This window comes from Ambystoma mexicanum, chromosome 5p (genome assembly GCF_040938575.1).
Source record: "Ambystoma mexicanum isolate Mex_15411 chromosome 5p, UKY_AmexF1_1, whole genome shotgun sequence".
Taxonomy (NCBI): Eukaryota; Metazoa; Chordata; class Amphibia; order Caudata; family Ambystomatidae; genus Ambystoma; species Ambystoma mexicanum.
This window is the reverse complement of record NC_090930.1, coordinates 1,049,833,225-1,049,852,397: the sequence shown is the minus strand read 5'-3', so window position 1 is coordinate 1,049,852,397 and position 19,173 is coordinate 1,049,833,225. Positions and strand designations below refer to the sequence as shown.

Below are 19,173 nucleotides of genomic sequence, written 5' to 3'. Positions count from 1 at the left end.
AGTTCATAGAGCAGCTCTATTAACAGGTAACGACCTAATGTCATACATTCTTCTATGGACTTCAGTTCCCAGTATGCTAAACATACTGGGATGAGAAGAGCTTAGATGCAATGAGGATTGATTCAGAATGGTGAATATTCAAAAGGTGCCGTCTAGTTGTTGCCAATCAAAGCACCTGAGCAGGATATTTAAAACCCAAGATGAGGCACAGCTGGGGAATGAAGGTGAAGCAGAGGAAGACGTGCAAGGTGTACTGGAAGGCCATGCAGGAGGCATAGCTGAGGACCCTGAAGCCATCCAAGGTGCCGGAGTTGCCACGGAAAGAAGCCAGCCAGCGTCACCACAAAGCGTGAAAGTGAGCAGAAGCAGAATTGCAGAGTACATGCAGCAGAGCGGTGTACTTAGAAGCCCAGATGAGGAGTGTTCCCAGCACAGCGTGGGGCAGGCCAGCAAAGTCGCAGAAGATAAGCCGAGCTGCTACCGCTCTCGAATAGCAATGCGCAAATTATCAGAGGATCTCAGAATCAGATAAGCGGTTGCTGAAGGACCACCGCAAAGCCAGACAGCAAGAGGAAGCCGCCGCAGAGAACCAGCGAGTTGGCAAAGTGTGAATGATTTCCCCAGGGCACTGCAAACAAGAAAGTGGTCACAGCACAACAATTTTGAATACCGAACAATTGATGAATCAAAGCAGAGACTGTTTTCCGCATGCTGTGGGGTCAATGTGCCGCAGAGCGTTGCCGTGATCATCCCTGGAGAGCCTGAGTTACCGAGAGCGCTGGAGCACTAGGCCACGCCACCTGCCTCTACAAATCTGCACAAGAGGCCCGCAGATACCCAGGGGCGCCACAGAGGTGTTCCACGTAAGCAGGGAACTGAATTCCCACAAAGGAAAAAAAAAAGAAAAAAAGGAAAAAGTACACTGCAGGAAGTCCACCTTGAGGGGAAGTGAGGTGACTGAGCCCAAGCTGGGCTGAGGGATTGTTGTGGCAGGTCTCAGGTTGCCCTGCTATTTGGTATTACTGGAACTCTCAAATTGAGGCACCATAGCATTCACCCTCCTCCAGCTATCCTCCACTCCTCTTCTGTGAACAGCTTGCCTCCGTTTGTGTTGCAAGACCACCCTGAACCCAAGTCCGATTGTAAGAGATTAGTCGTGAGAAGGAAAGGGGGGGCGGTCCACCGGATCATGGCAGGGATACGGACCGTCTCTGGGAAAACACAGCAGTACCTTTAACTTCACAGGCAAGGTTTCTTCCCTGATAAGAGATTCATCACTTCCTGGGGTCCAATCAAGATGCCCTGGAGGGGTAGCAACTGAAATAGGCGACCAGCATGGAGGAGAAGCTCCTAGAAGCTTCATTGTTTGCTAGTCCTGGGTCCTGCACCAAGCCCCACACCCAACAATTGGGAAGAAGTAGCATAAGAAGACTGCACTGCTGGAAAATCTGACTGCACAGACACTCCCAATGTAAAATGTAAAGTATCAGCCTTTGGGAATGAGCCTTTTCTCTCAAGCCCAGCAGAAAGGGAGAAACCATCACTTGCGAGCTCCCTTCAACTAACCCTGCTTAGGGTTCCTAAACCAATCAACCAGGGCACCCAATTCACCCCCGATCCTATTGCCAAGGAGGCCCATACTGCTCTGAGGTACAACTGTGAACGGGTGTTGAGCCAACTGGCAACTATTTTAAAAAAAAAAAAGCCATTGATGCTGGTAGAGGCCCAAGGGAACAAAAAGGGAGGAGGTGGTTGGAGGGGGGCAGAGGTTCTCCAGTAGTTTACCCGTTTCCATGGAGCCCTGTAAACCAACGCTGGAATACCCCTCCAACCCAGTTACATCCGGACCATTGACTTTTGAAGAACAGGTTTATGGACATAATCCTGATCATGTGAGATTCCCCTTTGGCATTGCACTCGGCGAGATCAATCAATGTACATACCCATAATCTGCAGCCGCAGTTTGAGCAGCCATTACAGTCCAACTGGTCTAGCAAGGTTCTCAATCCTTATGAAAAGCACACCTCAAATGCCTGTGAGCCTGGCACAATGGGAACCCAGGGGAAAACTGAAGGAAACAGCACAAAGTCACTGTTCCTGGGAGAACTCAGCCAAACACAACAAGCGGGGGGGAGGGGGTGGGGGGGGGCAAGCTAGTGCCATAGTATTCCTGCATGGCGTCCTAAAATTGTCTGCTAACAAGCGAGAACCAAGAGACACGCTCTCGAACAAACGCTTACACTGGCTTTGTACCATTAGGGGCCGTACCTTTGTATCCAGAGAGATTTGGTGCGCTGCTATAGAACGTTCAGTGAAGGTGAAAACCCCTATGACTCAAACGGTTATTTTGGGACCAGTGGGTGGCCAAGCATGTCCAGGGAAGATCCGGGCGTTATGGTCGGACTGCCAATAGTGGGATTGTAATTAGTCTGCACACCTGTCCAGGAACTGGTGCCCCCTCCCCCCCCGAATGGTCCAAAACCAACTACGCCACTGGGGTGAAGGTTATAAAAACCAACTACGCCACTGGGGTGAAGGTTATTTGGGAATTAGCTCGGCCCATGAAGCTTGGTTCTTTCTTCTCTAACCCCCGCACCCCCCACACTTTTCCTGCTTTGACAAAATGACTTGTATGGTGTATTATGGAAATTAAGAAATGCTTTGTATTAGGATGTACTTTGATGGCCTGATGACCAAATAAAGTTGGATAATGAATATCATAATTAAAGAAAACGAAGTAAAGCAGCGACGGCGAAAGTTCCATAGTAAGGAAATAAAAGAGGGGAAGTTCATGACCAGCATTATAAACAGCCAAGAGGCTGTCAAAAGACTTTAGGTGAATTACCTGTGGGGGCACAAGGCTCTAACCAGTAATACCCACAACCAAGATGCTACGAGAAAACCATACGGTTGGGGAAAGCTCATAACTAGCATTACCATCAGACAAAAAGTTGTGAGAAAACCTCCAAAGACATAAATCCCCTTACAAAAGATATACTTTAAGGAAAGATCATATCTAAAATTGGCAACAGCCAAGAGACTGGGAAACCATACTGAAAGATTGGTATGGGGAATCCTGGAATCAATATGGCCATCAAGTGTAAAGTAGCAGTAGGAGTTTTATTCCCGGCAGGCAATATCACCAGGAAAGAGGATTTGTGGCAGAAGATGCATTCAAAGAACCTTTGTTGAATCAGGATGAATTTGATGCATTGTTTGACAAGCAGTGGCATCACTTAAGAGTTTCGCTATCCTGACAAATGTGTTACATTTAAAGTAGTAGTATTGAGAAAGATTGAAGTGCTATTTTGACAAGAAGTAGTCTTTTGAAGGTGTTACATGTTAACAGAATAATTGCATTTGTTTTGAACCCGAGTTTGTGAAAGAAGGTGTGCAGGGTCGGAGTAAGGAGACGGACACAGGTTTGCCCAAATGATTAAAGTGGTTGATAAAGGCCTCACTATACCCAACTCTGAGGGGTTTCCCTGCCTCAATAAAATAACTAATGACCCAGTCTTCGTCATCACTGTCCTGTGTCGTAAACCAAACCTGACCCTCCCACTCTAAATACTGCAAGAACATACTACAAGGGAAAATACAAATATATACTTAAGCTGCTTTCTAACAGCCTGCTGGTATTCATTGCCTCCAAAATGCCAATGTGGATATTATAATTTAACAAAATGTCTGAGGGTTACAAGTAAGACTTTCCTACTTGTTAGTCCGCCCCATTGTTAGAAGTGCCTTTCTTTCCTTCAAGGGTATCTGATAATGCCACAGGGGACAATTACATCCCCTGGGTCTTTCTTGCTTGGTTTATCGTGATTAGTTTGTTTGTCCTCCTCGTGGTACCCTTGGTGTGGCGTTTGGAATCGATTGGTGTCGGGTTTCACATGACAGTTATAGGTTTATAACAATGTGGGGTTTGTAGAAGTTGGCTTAACACTTCTCCCCTTTTTTTTTTATCAACTATTGCAATCATCCACTGTACAAGATCTGAAATACTCCTGTGAAGTCGTACCTTGTTTTATATTATGTGCCGTCACCCAATTTTCCACTCAACCACTTCATGTCTGGTTGTTTCGGTTCACAGCGGTCGACTTACTCCGGAGGGTAGGGTTCACCCTTTTATCCTGCGAAAGATCCTTGCCGATGCTCACACCAGGTAGTGAAGTCACCAAATTCCTGAGGCCGTGTGTCAACCTCTGCAAGAATGCTGCTTGCATTCAGGGATCCTATTTCACAAAGTTCAAGGCAGCACCACTTAGTGATGCCCTGGTTTCTGCTGGACTGCGTGTGTCCTGATGTGCCACATGTTTCACTCCTATAAGTCACTGCTCCTTTTCCTCTCCTGTGCTATGAAAAGCACTCTTCACCATCTTGTTTCTTCTCCTTTTTATCAATAATTCACTTGGATAAGCAATGCCGCTTGGGAAAGGCTCTTTTTTCCACTTTTCCTCTAAGCACACCATACATCAAAATCATTTTCATATCCTGCTTGTGACAATGTATCCACGCTGCCGTGACCTCTGCTACAACTTCTGAGAGCCTTTTCAATCTTCTGTCAGGATACAATGTTTCCCTAGTTTCTTTCACGACTGCTTTTACAACCATTGTTAATAGTTCTCCATTCTGGATCACCGTTGCTACTGCTACATCCTCCGCTACTGCTAGTACTTCCAACTCTATAACTGTACTCCATTTCCCTTTTTTATCGGCAGAATGTCTCCCCTTACTGAACCACCACTAGAACATGGATGGCAGTTTTCCAGCACCTCCGTATAGGGCCTCCTCGTCCCTGTACTACAGATATTTACTTGCGGTTTCATTTTCTTTAAACACCTTGACTGGTGCAACCTGTAAAGGGAAGTGTGGTGAATCTTTTGGTCATGTCCTGGAGTTGGAGCATTGTATGCTTGGTGGTAAAAAAGGGGGCATAACACCTGGGTTTGTCACAAAGGTTAATTATCCTTTCAAGAGGGATATTGTGGAAAACCCCAAGTCGCATTTACAAGCAATCATTGTGGAGAAAGACAGTGGTTGATAAAGACTTTTTCCATCACCTTGAACAGAACTTTATTGAATTTAATCAGAACTGTTTTCCAAGTGGTCCTGAATTGATCAAGACGGAGGGCATCCAACCCCGGATGCAAGTATTGCTCACAAGGACATTAGGTTTGCATTACAGAATTGTTTTGCTGAACTGAAGTTGGCCAGATTTCCTTGTACGATTTTATTGTGTGCATTAGTGTGAGGGCGAGAGATTTGACACTAGGTCATTTCTCATTAGTTTGAGTTTGCTAGGTAGGGTCCTCTCCTCCAATAGGAGGAGTTTATCCAAACCTTTTTAGTTTGAATAAAATGGCAAACTATGAGAAAACGTCTATCTTGCATTTCTGACCCCTCACGCAACCGGGTGCCTATAAATGCATAATGCAAAGAACGGTCAATGCCAAACCCTAGAGTGCTTGTTAACTTGGTTTTACTTGGCTACTTTTGTATCATTGTTTTTCCTAGGAGTGTAAGGAGTCCTGGTGCCTGGTCCTGTGGGTCTAAACTGGTCTTTAGTGGTACACTCGTTATTAAAGTTGAATCCCCTTATCTCTATAGGTGTATATGTATTCCTGTATCATTTGTATCACACTTGTGCTAGAGTCTTAGGAATACGGTTTGTGTGGCATTTTGGGTCAGGATAATGAGTATGTGAACAATGCTTTACTGTGTCTAAGGTTTCCTGGTCTTTCCCAGCCACCTTAGACTATATGTGAAGTGCCTATCACTAGATAGCAGTCTCACACATTAGTGACAGGTGTGGATTTAGTCTCAGCTGTCCACTGCGATTATGTATACATATATCATGTGATGTGTACCTAAGTTACTTACCTGTTCATGTGAGTGACTAATCAAGTGTATATTTTTTCAGTAGATTAGCATTGGCCGTTTTCTTTGATTAACAGTGTGGACTAACTGAACTCAACTACCAACCTTCCTTTGGCCCTCCAGCACCCCCCCCCCCCCCTGAAGTGGAGAGGTGTGGGCATCCCTTTTCGTTGTTTTTCACACCATTATGTAAAATGGACGCACAACCCTCTCCAGACTTATCTAATCTGTGTATAATAATCTGGTGTATGCAGGCACTGAACAATGCATCAGCTTCCAGCTATGAGATTCTAATATCAGACCATTCACATAGAACAAAGGATGTGCAGGGACACAGCCCTGTCAGCCTCCAGCCTCCGCTGGCAAAGTGTGTCACTTGCCTACCACACCCACTGCAAAATTAGCAGTGTAAAATGGTAAACTCAGATATTTATGTTCCACAGAAAGTAGCACTGCACTTGGTGGTCTAAAGGTCAACTAAGAGTAAGTTCCTTACCAGCAACAACAAACATCTGAATCAACAGAGCAGAACATCCGAGCGCCAGTCCCCACTCTTGGTCTAAAATCAACTTGTATATTGCTTAAAATTGCACTTTTACCCAAACTTCAGGACGTTTTAAAAGAACCTTCCTACAGACAATACAATCTCCATTAGCAAAATTAGCAGATAATTCCCAGGATCTTTCCTCTCGCCATTCTTAAAGAGCAAGAGGACTCTGGTCCTTTCCTATGAATGAGCAAGACACCAATTCCACTTATTTAGAATGTTAAAATATTTTGGGGCCCTAGATGCATGGTTTGCATTTGAATAATTCTAGTGCGTCTGTCTAGGCTGTGAATCTTCAAACACCATTTTCACCTCAAGCTCTGAAAAAACGAATTTCTCAGAGACTCGTCTAAGATCGCCAAATGCTTGGGTAAATGTTGGAACAAAGTATGTGCCTAGAGGTGTGCGTTTATATATCACTAAAATGTTCAAGTCATCCGTTCACTGGGAAGTTACATTTTGGGGACATGGATATTCTTCCACAAAGCGTTTTGAGTCTTTTGGGACCAGTGAGTGGGCAAGTTGGGAAGATCCGGGCGTTATGGTCAGACTGCCAATAGTGGGATTGTTAATTAGCCCGCACACCTGTCCAGGAACTGGTGGCACCCCTGGAAGGTCCATAACCAACTATGCCCTATCTGGTGCGAATCTTACACCACTGGGGCACTTGCAGCTTATCCCAGTTCTTGTCAATTGCTGCTCCATTTTTCATGGTTACAATGTTCTTGTTGCAAGACTGGGAAAAGATCATAAGTGCTAACCCTCGGCAGTTTTAAAGCTTTTATAATTGATTTACCCACAGCAGCAGTCAAACCAAGTACTCCACCTCCCCTCCCCCCCCCTCCCCTACGGCCGTCTTGTTCATTTTAATAGCAAATTAGAGAATGTGATGGCAGAGGAGATTTGCGCATTGAAAAATGCCTGGTCCTATGAAGTGCTACTGTGCTAAAAGGTACAAACTCTACACATGTGCATTCTTCATTGCAGGTAAGGAAGGGCCTTATAAGCACAACCCACCAGTACAGCCAAACATCAGCCAGCTCCTCTCCGACTGCCACTTTCAGGCCCCCCCCCCCCCACCTACTGCAAGCACACATCACTCTCTCAACTTCTATCAGCTCAACTTCTATCAGCCACAACCTTACCAACAGCACTCGTACATTACAAAAACACTCTCTGGCAGGAAAGAAAGCAATAGCGAGAAAAGAAAAAGGTTTTAAAAGAAGACAGTTAAGTGGAATACATTTAGGATTTTCCTTGACCCATGTTGAAGCTTCAGTAAGATCAATCCTCAACTAGGAGGCAGGACTTCTCTGTAGATGCCAGACTTTCCTCAGTGGTAGTGGTAGGTGGGCAGTCGCGGCTATAGTCCAGAGGAGAGGAGGGTGGTAAAAAAGTGCAGGGCAACATGCAAGAGTATATTAAGGAATTGTCCACAAAGCATAAAACTAAATAAATATATATATATATATATTTTTTTTTTTAAATCCTATATAGATAATTCTCTTAGGATATCTGTGCATTCACATGCACAGCAGTCCTTACCCTGAGACCCACCTCAAATTCTCCACAGTGAAAGGGCACATTTACGGATGGCCCATGGACCCTAATGGCCTGACTAGAGTGGCAGTCCTTTTATCCTTGCATCCAAATACTAAGGCTGTCCAAGTCTATGTGTCAATATTAACCATTGCAATGTAAGGGTAACTGATAAAATAAATGAGCATCAAGCCCAGTGTGCATTATACACTTTGTAACAAGAAGTGTATGCTTTAATCACCAACATTGATCTGTGGTCATTCTTATGTACCCAAAATGTGCTTTGGTTTTATACAAAGCAGATGGAACCCTCAATGGTGCCATCTGTGCCCTTTCTCAGAGTGCTAGTTTGAAATACTACACCAGTGGTGGGTTAAGGTAGCATGGTGAAGGGTAGTTTCCTCCCCCTTCCCCCCCCGAAGTGTGAACTGTACAGGACTGCTGGTACCAAGCCCCTTCCACAATGTAGGTCAGCTACTTTTCTGGCCAGTTTTTTCAGAACAGCAACTCTCAGAATGTACCTGGGGCAACCACTGGAACCAGGTGTATGGAATCGAGAACGAATGACTGGACATTTGTGACATCCGACGTCAGTGAATGGTGAGAGCAAAAAAAAAAAAAAAAAAAAAAAAAAAAAAAACACACGCAAGCAGCTGAGACAAATTCTCCTCAGAAAAATAAAACCAATAAATTCACCAGCGCATGGGGAAACCACAAGAACAAGCAGCCTGAGCACATGGATGCCACCCTGCAAATGGTGGCTTGTTTACTAAAGGGAGCAGCCAACAATATGGTGTCTCGCGTGAATGCCCCTGCCAAAAGGCAGTTGCCATGTGTTATCCAGTCATAAAGTCGCCTGGGTAAACACACTACCACAGTAATAATAAACCCTCTTCATGTAGTACACAGAGGAAGCATCACATGTAATCTAGTGTGAAGTCCGTACGCATTAAAGGAGCATAAAAGGGAGTTGACGGTAATGAGCAGCGCGAGTTCCTAGAGCCGGGATCCCAAACGTGCAGCTCGGGAGCACCATGTTGCTCGCTGCACCCTAAATTGTTGCTCGCCAGTTGCTGTGGGCTATGGTGTGAAGGCCTAGAAGGAGGTGTTCAAGGAATGAGATCTCAGTAGCACTGTAGCCAGGACAGAGTCCTGCACTGTGCAATAATGTTGGCCAATGAGCCTGCTATGGTTCCATCTGTTTATTTTTATACATGCAAGATTTGTGTTTCTTGCCACCATGCAAATTAATTTTCAAAAAGTGTCCTTACAGTAGTGTCATCGTTAAAACCACATCATCTTCAGTTACTTTGCTCAGATGACAAATGTATTAATGAATAAAATAATTGAACCATAACAGGAGCATAACAGACAAATAGGTGGCATGCAGACCCAATGTTCCTTTATTAAATAATTAGCATGCACTGCTTTTTATAGAGTGTCGTTTGTATTTGATGCCACCATGAACATTTATCTGCAATATTCATTTTGGTGTCACCTATATTTATTATTACATAGTGTCCTAGTGGAAACATGGTAATCTTGATACTCTGCCCATTACCCATGTGTCAGATGGACAAAGGTAAATGCACGTTACATTTTTCATAATTAATTTGCCCTATATTCAAATCCAATTAAGCTACTGTTAATATGGTTATACTAAAAAGCCAATTAATTAATCCAAATACTAACACCACCACACCCCTCTATGAAGTGGTCATCAAATGCTCAAAGTTTTGACCAATGTTTGCCACCAAGTCTTGTGTAAAATCCTTTTGGGCATTGAAAAGAAAGGTATTCTTTTTATTCCTAACCACTTGCTCACCACAGCCCACTGGACCTTTAAAAACGCACCATTTGAACGCACCATTTGCCATAACATTTCCAATTAATTCTTAGAAGGCAACCTCCAAAACCCAAATTAAGTGTCCTTTAAAGCCTACCATGTAAGACCTGTACTACTCAACCTATTTCTCCATTAAGTTAATATTTAAAAACCATGCATCAAAAAGCAACTTTAACATATTCGAACATGCTATATATAAAAGCATGATCATTACAATTAATTCTATAAAACATAGCTCCCATGCATTCCACGCTTATTCAAAACAGAAACAATGACAAAAATGAACCACATCTTCGACTCTATTTTGCAAGCATATGTTGTGCTTCCTCCTGCACACCTTAATTTATTGAGGAATGGGTACATTTAACCAGCCTCCTGGGGATCTTATTTCACAGATTTCTCCTTGCAATCTAACGTGTATGCAAGAAGGCTAATGAGGGCAGCCTATGTATATTTTGGACATCTGCCTCTTTTTCCATCCGACAAACTCTTGCCATTAGAGCCATTTTGAAGTGATTTAATGTGCCAAATTTAGTAATATTCCATCCCTAACCAAATTGACAGTGCCTTACAACCGCCCATAACCTTAAGTAGCTTTCTTTACCGGGGAAGGGTACAAATCGCACTTGCCCTGAAATTCACTTTATGATTGGCAGAAAATAAATCCCAGATGTGCTTTTAAAAAATAGGTAAAACATCTTAACTGGCCCATCACTTTCAAATTGAACACCTCCAATTCAGCTCATAAGACTCTACTAGGTGTATCTGCAGGGATGCCTACCATTTGGCACATTAATTATTTTACAACTCCTCCAGGCCATGACAGTTTGAACCACCCTAGATTTCACGGCCATAAAAATCATGGAACAGACCTTTGCCTTATATGCCTCTAGACACTTGTCCAATCAGAATGCTGCAGACTTGAAATAACAATGTAAAAAGCCATTTAATCTTTCATGATGCCTTTTGAGCTGTCTTCTTTAAATGATTCACACAAGCACTGCTCTTTGAAAAGAGTACGCTCAAATAAAATGAGAATGCCCCTCATCTCTGCATTCATTTAAAAATGAGCTAAAAGGTTTCACCCTTTTCGTGAACACCATTATTTCTGTTCCTATCAGATTTAATTTCAAACTATAGTTCCCAAAATAGTAACTTGTGTTCAGCAGGCCCTGTTGGAGACCTGCTGGGGATAAGTCCTGTATAAGGAAGCATGCTATAAAAAGCAACTCTTCAGAGAGGGTGGAGTACTAGAATCAACATCCAAAAGGAATACATCGGGGCCAACTGACATCCCTGCTTTTCACCTTTATTGGTGGTGGAAAACCATGTATAATGCCCTGATCTTGTATATCGGACAGCTACTGAGATGTATGCCTATCACCATTGGATAATACTTAATAAACTATTAGTGACCTGTAAGGGTGTAGAGGTAGGACTCAGGGCTCACGTTGATTAGTATACACTTTTATTAAAGTAAAAGGGTTGGGTATTGGGGAAACTCCTGCCTTTCTTTCCCTAAAGCTGAGGGGTTTCCCTACCTCAATCCAAACTAAGGAAACTGAGGATGTGTGTCTAACTTAAATAGTCCACTTTCACAAGTCCAAAGCATATTTCCATCCCTCACACTATTGACTAAACTATAAAAAAAAACAAAACGCCCTCCAGAAGAATAGGTTGTAGATCCAATCAAAGAGTTCCAAATAACAAAGGTTCGAAACCCAAACTTCCTAAATGTAAAACAAAGTTCCATAAAGTTTGTAGATATTTCTCCGTTACACAAACTTCGCAACAACCAGGGCCAACAACTCTGTTGCCCTGGTTCCTTCTCTTGTAGGTCCCAGATCTCCGCTTCCCTCTCTTTCCGCTTGGGCCAACTTGGTTCACTTCCCTGCCAAGTATGTTCCTTAGTAAATTGCTCTGTGGTTTCCCTTCTTCTAATGGGATTGGGTTCGAGACCCCTCTTTATGGTCAGGAACTGGAGCCCTCTTCTCCCAAGTACCACCACAAGGAAGAGGACTCGTGTGGTTCTCGTGTAGTGGGCCCCATACACCTCTTCCTTGTGTGCAGGGACTTGGAGCCCTTTCCTCCCAAGTACTGCCACGAAGAGAAGGACTCACGTTGCTTTTGTTTTGTGGGTCCCAGACCCAAGAGTCTCTTGTGGGACAGACCTGGTTCATGTGCCTGCCAGGTCCTGCGACTATGAAGATGCTGCCTGCACCTTCTTAGTTCCCCCGCCAGTCAGCCTGAGCACTCCCCCTACCTCTAGGGAGCCTTTTAGGGAGCTCTGGTCTGCTCGGGAACACTGCAGTGTCAATCTTTCCATGGGCAGCGCAGTCTTCCCTTCACACGCTTCCCAGTCTTCAGGAACACTGGGAGCTTCTCTCTGCCAGCTCGCCTTCTGGTCCTTCCACTCTGGACTGGACCTGGTCCTTCCATCTCCCCTCTTGGCATCCTGGTGTGCTTTCTTGCACCTTCCAGCACCGTGCTGGCTCCTGCAGCTCCTCCATGGAGGACTAGACAATTTCTTCCTAAGTCTCTCTTTCTCTACTCAACGTTGACCAATGAGCAGCCAGCAACAACTAGACTGCTCATTGTGGTTCTTAGTAGTACTCCTACTGCCTCTGCACCTCCTCTTCGTCTCAGTATTAATTCCAAGTTGTCCGAATACCCACGTTGGTTCCACGGGGCACCCTACATTCCTCCATGCACCTTCTTTGTCTCAGTGTTTGTAAATAGTATCTCTTATTTTTCCCCACTCTTCGTCTCAGTATTTCTACCCTTGATCTCCCTTGGGTCAGTTGTGCTTCATAGTCCCAGTACTTTCCACTGGAAATGGCAGGGTGACTATAACTCATGAGCCTATTAAGGAAGGGGTTGCTCTTAGGGTTATAGGAAGGGGGGGGGCTAGGGTCTGGTGATTGGCAGAGACCAATTTCTCAAGGGTGGGTCCACCCAAGCGCCACGAGGGGCTTCTTCTCCCATGTGATCCTCTCCCTGTGCACCAGCCCCAGGTGAACTATTCTACTGAGGATGCACCCTCCTGGCCCCATGGGAAGGGTCTCCCCCCTGGGGGAGAAGGGGCAACATCCACAGATTCATCACAGAACCCAATAAAACGTAAATTATGCCACACTGAATCAAATACCACTGAAAGCCACCCTGGAGTCCTATGGACTCCATCAGTGGGGACAAACACTGCCAAACCACCACTTGGAATCTGGCAGAGATACCACCAGACAAAGTGGTGGTAGTGGTGGTACCATTGAGATGCCGCCAAACTCATGAGCCCCAATATTAAATTTTTAATTTGTGTTGCAATCACTCGTCCGCCAAATGTGCGCAGATTTGTTCCATCAAAATTCATGTTGCTCACCATTTTAATTCGATATGTCAATTTTGCTCATTGCGTACAAAAGGTTGGGGACCCCTGTCGTAGAGTATCCCCTGGAGGGGCAGTAGAAGGATGAAAAGGCAGGGGCAACATATCCTTTTTGAAACTTCCAATGCGCAAGAGTCTCTTCACAATGAGAGTTGCAAAATGTTGAAATAAAAAGGCTGCATAGGACCAAAAATAAAAAAGGTGCACAGCTGTGCATCAGGAAAAAAAAATGTTCACAGTCAGCAACCTGTTCAGTTAGTATCACAAAAGTAACTAGAATGCTCTTTAAAGAACAATAAAGGGACACACTGTCCCTGCAGCAGGTGGCTTGTACTACACTGTAAAAATAATAACGGTGAAAAAAAGACATCCTCTGCCCTTGCAGCCAAAGTGTCTGGCCAGTGCACCAGAAACAAAAAGAGAAGCACAAGAGCGAGGCAAAAGGGCCTCACTGACCACAACAATCAATCAGAATGCAGATAAAGGGCAGATATGCTGTGGACACCACAGAAGTCAATGTAGTGTTGCAAAAGGAACATAAAACAAATCCAAAACGTTAGTACCAGACTTGCTGCAGAAGAGCAGTGTCGGGCCTAAACTCAGATTTCCCTTATTTCGCCCAGGTTTGGCCAACCAATGCTTTACCCAGTGTGGTATTGGTATATAACACACTAACACTAACACACACACACACACACACCCACCATTTGGTCTTCCTGATGTGTATGGATCAGCCTAAAGCTCATAGTAGCTTACCAAAGGAAGCGGGTACACTGTGCTTCGGACCCAATATTTTGTCAGAGTACCCAAAGACTGTGCTGCAAGGCTTGAACCCCAATATTGCTTGAATCCTCCTGAAGTAGCTGTTTTTTTTTTTTTTACATGCAAACAAAAGTCATGGAGATACTGAAAGGAGTGCAAAAGGACCCTTGTGAGGAACCCCCAGCCCTTCCGGGATTCTAGACTATTACTGGTTACTCTTCTTGGCACACCCCACAGTCTCAGGGTTATAGGGCACCCCCCTAACCCCCAAGCACACTCAGTTCCAGGGCTAAAGCAATCGAGCATGTTCACCGACCAGCAAGTATTCCCCCGCCCCTTGCTTTATGGTACAGTTTTGGCATAAGGGTTTGCACCCGCTAGACATGGGTCATGCTCCTGGGCAGCTGAAAACAGTTTTTCACGTTTCATCCAGGAGGTAGAACACCAATGGGCCAAGCCTTTTGGCTTTCCCAGCCTTCGGGTAATGGCCATCAGCCAGCCGTTTTACCTCATGGTCTATGGCTGGTATATGCCAAAGTGTGATGTAGCCACCAGCAGACTCTTCGCACTTTTTCTCTTCGTCCTCTGCCAGGGTCTGTGATTTAACCCTCAGTTGGCTAGTGGCTCTCTCCCAAGTCTATCCTCAGGATCGACTTCTCTGCTCAGTCTGCCTCCATCAGGTTAGACCAATCTTGACAATCCCAGCAGGTGCCTGTGCCCTTTTGCAGAGTGCTGGATTTCTCAGATTATCCCATCTACCTTTGATCTCCCTTTGGGTCCCAATAGTTCTACTCCCGCCATTCTGTGCCTCCTAGATCTTTCCCTTAATTCTATGTGGTTTAGCTTGCCCCAGGTTCCTATCCTCCTGTTCATAAACCTTAGTTAATGAATAAACAGTCATGGAAACTGTCACGTGTTGAGCAAAACAGCTAGATCAGGGTGCCAGGGAGTTTCACTCCTCTTTCATAGGGAGCAGGCAAGTCTCATCTTGTTAGAAACCTTACATGTAGTTTAGGAACTCCCCGATGCATTATGGAGACCATCTTTCTCATTGAGACAACAGATTTAGGGCAATACTCTGAAATATTGAGCTTGTGCCTGCCTTCAAACCTAGTGCGGAAGAACGTTGGTGGGCAAATGTGAGCATGTGGTGTGGAACACTAGTAAGGGACAAGACACCTGTCCCGTCTCTAAACCGAATTGGGGAGAGAGGTATGGCAAACTGCTTTGGTGCACAATCGATGGGGAAGTTGTATTAGTATTACAACTGCATCTGCATTCTGTGTGGGTGGTGGACAGGCAGCAGTTGGCCATTTATGGGGTGCTCGAGTATCTATTTGGGAACTCTGGGGCATCTTCATTACACCTTGTTCCTTTCGGACTGCAAAACAGACACTGCAGCACTGAAGGAAACATGATGACCCAAGTTGCAGGGGCTATGGGAAATCACTGTATACATTTCTCCAGGTGTACTTCACATGGTAATGGCATCTCCTCCTCCCCCAGCAACCCAATCCATCCATCCATCCATCCATCCATCCATCCATCCATCCATCCATCCATCCATCTCGCCCTGCCTCCCTTTGTTCACCCCGCCCCCAAACTTTGAGAGTTTAACATGATTATCCCACATGGGCAACATGAATGGGAGTGAATGGGATGTATACAGGAAGGAGTACACATTTCCAGCTACTAGCCAGGCATAACCAGTCACTCGACTCACTCAATTTTGAACGTCAACCCTCCACATGCAGAGCACACCAATTCTACTTCAGCTGAGAGTTACCACTTTCCAAAAGGGTGATAAGTGCACATTTGGTGGCGTTCCTTAGCCATGTGCAGCCAGGGACAAATATCCCTGTGAATGGTGTTGCTACAGCTTGGTTATAAACGTTTAGAGCCATTGTTGGGGAGAGCTGGTCTTTCTAACCCTCCCGACCCCCACCCCCTGATATTCCCACGTGAAATAGATCTTGTGTTTGCCAAAAGGTGGGAGACGTCCCCATGTTTGTTCATATAAATCGGACCAACCACTAACAATAAGATGAAAAACAAAGCCTTAGGCGATGCATGCAGACTCCATTTTGTGCCACCCTAAACGCCATCTTTTTACTAGGCCTGAAGATCTCAAAAAATCCGTCTCTCCCTCTGCCGAGCACCTCACACAGCCAGCCCCCGCCCCCCTCCTGCCAGCTCCGTACAAAACCAGTTCTCACGGAAGTACAGTTATGTATTGTTGCGAATGTTCAGTATCCGTTCAGCGTCAGATGAGCTCATTGCCCTGTGTGTGACCGGAGCAGGCCCCAACTCATGTCCCCATCCGTCTCCACTAACCCGCCTGCACTCCCTCGACCTCCCCACCCCACCAAGCCACAGCTCACCGAGTCCGTGCCCCTCTACTTCTTTGATGCAGATACTCATCTGACCCTGTGTAGTGACCACTCCAGAACACCCACCACAACCTTAATCCCATGAACCAATATATCCACTGTAGAAACAACACGTTGATTCGTATCATGAGGCATCAGATAGATCAAAAATCCAAGGCAGGCACCTGGGTCTGGGGCACTGCGTTTTATGGGTCCCTGGGTGCATAGGGTAAACGACCATATACAAATGCCTCCTCATGAGCCAAAACTGAAATAGGTGCTGTAATTATGCTACTATGCAATCTTATGCCATCAGGGGGACTCTGCAATGGAACAAGGTTGACAATTACGCATCTACAAAGACATCATAGAGGCCTGTGTGATAGATGGAACTTAGATACTGTTCTTATACCACGCATACCTCTAATTCTATCTGATACTTTAAGCCTTTTCAATGACCATTATTAAGTCACAGGGACCTACACCTCCTTCCTGGAAGCCATCAGTGGCAATTCTGATATTTAAGAAGGGGCACAGAAGTGACCCATTGAATTGCAGACTGATATTGACATTCAACATATGCTAGAACGGTGTATGCTATGGCTGGAACAGCTAGTATAATACATTTCTGTTGCCGACTGCCTTGGACCATTGAACTTCATAACTCATCTCATGGAGAAGATTGATCATAAAACTAATACAACATTAAGGAGCCCTGCAAACCAACTACACATGACTGGAGTCATTGACCTTCAATTCCATCACTGGGATTTCTGTTGATTCCTCACCTACTTCCAACACAGTCCTTAACCATATTAGCTGACTAGGACGTACACCACGCCAGAAGCCTTGTAGTCATGCTTTGACTATGACCCCATCGCAGTCGATTTGTGCTCCATTGCCAACTGAGCCCTTGATGTTGAAACCTTGGGACACTGAACAGAATGCACCAGATGCAGAATTCTCACTTTCAATACCTTCTGTTCTCTAAATAACTCTTCATGTCGTCGCCTTTTTTCTTTCAACAGTGCCTTCTCCCTGCAAGCACAAAGAAAGACCAAAGATAAGCCATTACATTCCTTTAAAAACAGCTTCTGGCAGCTAAAACGCATCACAAATCTAGAAGCCAATTAATGTAATTTCACAATGTTCATTACTTCAAAATGTCCCTTAATGTTTTGATTGACTGGAGTGGGGCGATTGTTGCTGGCTCCAAAAACAAAAGGATCAAGTGCCTCTCCAATGTGCGATTATTTCTCTTCAGGTGGAAATTGATTTGGTTAAACCACTTGCAAAAGGGAACAGCGGCTTCTGTCATTTCATCAAGCTAGTGAGTTTATACGACTAAAAGTAGTACAATAAGTAAATGATTTCAAACAATGTATATATTTGGAAATGGAAGAACTGGTTAAAGCATCTAATGTAAAAATACAATGGGAGTCAAGTCAACACAAGAGAAAGGAGGTTTACAAGTCTTGCTTAAGGCAATCTGCATGGTGAGTTTGGGCCAGACTAGCGGACAGGATTCATTAGCTTAGTCGAGGGGAGGGAGGTGGTGGACACCAGTTCCACAGGCTACTACATAGGCATAAATAAAAAGAAACACAAGTAAAAACATTTTTAATAATCTCATCAATAACCATAAGGCCCGGATGAATTCCGGATGGACAGGCTCAGCAGTGGACATGCTGGGTAGAGGACTTAAGTTGGTAAGGATTTCCACAGTGCACACTAGTCAGCTCTGCAGTGGAAGGACTTCCAGCTACAATGGTGTTGGTGCAAACCTAAATAAGAAGGAGCTGGCCTTGAACCTTCCTCATAGAACAGTAAAGCAGTTCACCAGTTACAATTATTCAGGAGGAACAGTGTTTTTGCATACTTCCTTTGTCCTGCGAGTAGCGCTGCTTGAACCCCAACCATTTCCGCCCCCCCCATCAAGGCGGCCCAGACCAAATGGGGCTAACCTGGTTACCTAGATGCATATAGAAGCACAGTAGTAAACATTGCTTGAGTGTTCAATGAGGATATATGGAAACTGAGTTAACTGAAGTGATAAATTACATTAAAGCAGGGGTCTGCAACTTTTGGATCGCTAGATGTTTTGAACAATTTAGCCAGCATAGTGACTGGTGAGGGATCACGAGAGTCATAGCCAAAATATTTGGAGGGCTGCAGGTTGTAGACCCATATAATTTTTGATAGACAACTATAAGGTCCAGGCATGTACCCAGTTTCAGCAGGTTCGTAAAAGTTGAACATGGTTTTTTCCATAGGAAACAAGTCAGGAAAATCTCAGTCAAGCAACGGTTATGGGGTAAAGTAAGGCAAATACTGGATCTACAGCACGCATGCAGCGAAAGAAGAAATCGACCTCGGGGAACACCAGAGGACAATCACGACGAAATGCAGGTGTGACATCCAGCCACGACGAGATGCAGGTTTGCGATCCAGCCAGGATTTAATAAGTTTTATTTTCAACTAGGCCTTTTTATTGGTTAGATGTTCCTAACCAGCACAACTCTTTAATCAGTGTTTTGTAAAGCCAACAGCTGAATAGCATTGCTAGAACTCAACCATACATTTTTTGCACCTTTTGTGTCCTCCTGAGCTACACATCTCCCAGCTCCCCCTCTGCATTTGATTACATTAGTAGGCATGTGGCCAGTTTGCTCTGGGGGAGGGGGAACTGCTCTGTTTGAGCTGATCCTAGCGTTCCATCTCGCCAGCCTGATGGAATGGAGGACCAAGCTTAACTTCTAACTTTTGCTTTATTATGACTTGGCCCTACCGTTCCTTGTGCATTTAATTATGCACAAGTCAGAAGATTTAATGTTTTTCTTGACAGGAG

General features: G+C 44.7%; 1 protein-coding gene across 1 annotated transcript in view; it reads right to left on the bottom strand.

Moving 5' to 3' along the window:
- The window catches only part of NOL7 (nucleolar protein 7), a 196,260-nt gene that overhangs the window by 119,836 nt on the left and 57,251 nt on the right, over window positions 1-19,173 (bottom strand). The window contains exon 3 of the mRNA XM_069613546.1: window positions 17,303-17,363. Within this exon, the coding sequence (XP_069469647.1) occupies window positions 17,303-17,363 (61 nt within the window). The remainder of the gene's footprint in view (window positions 1-17,302; window positions 17,364-19,173) is intronic.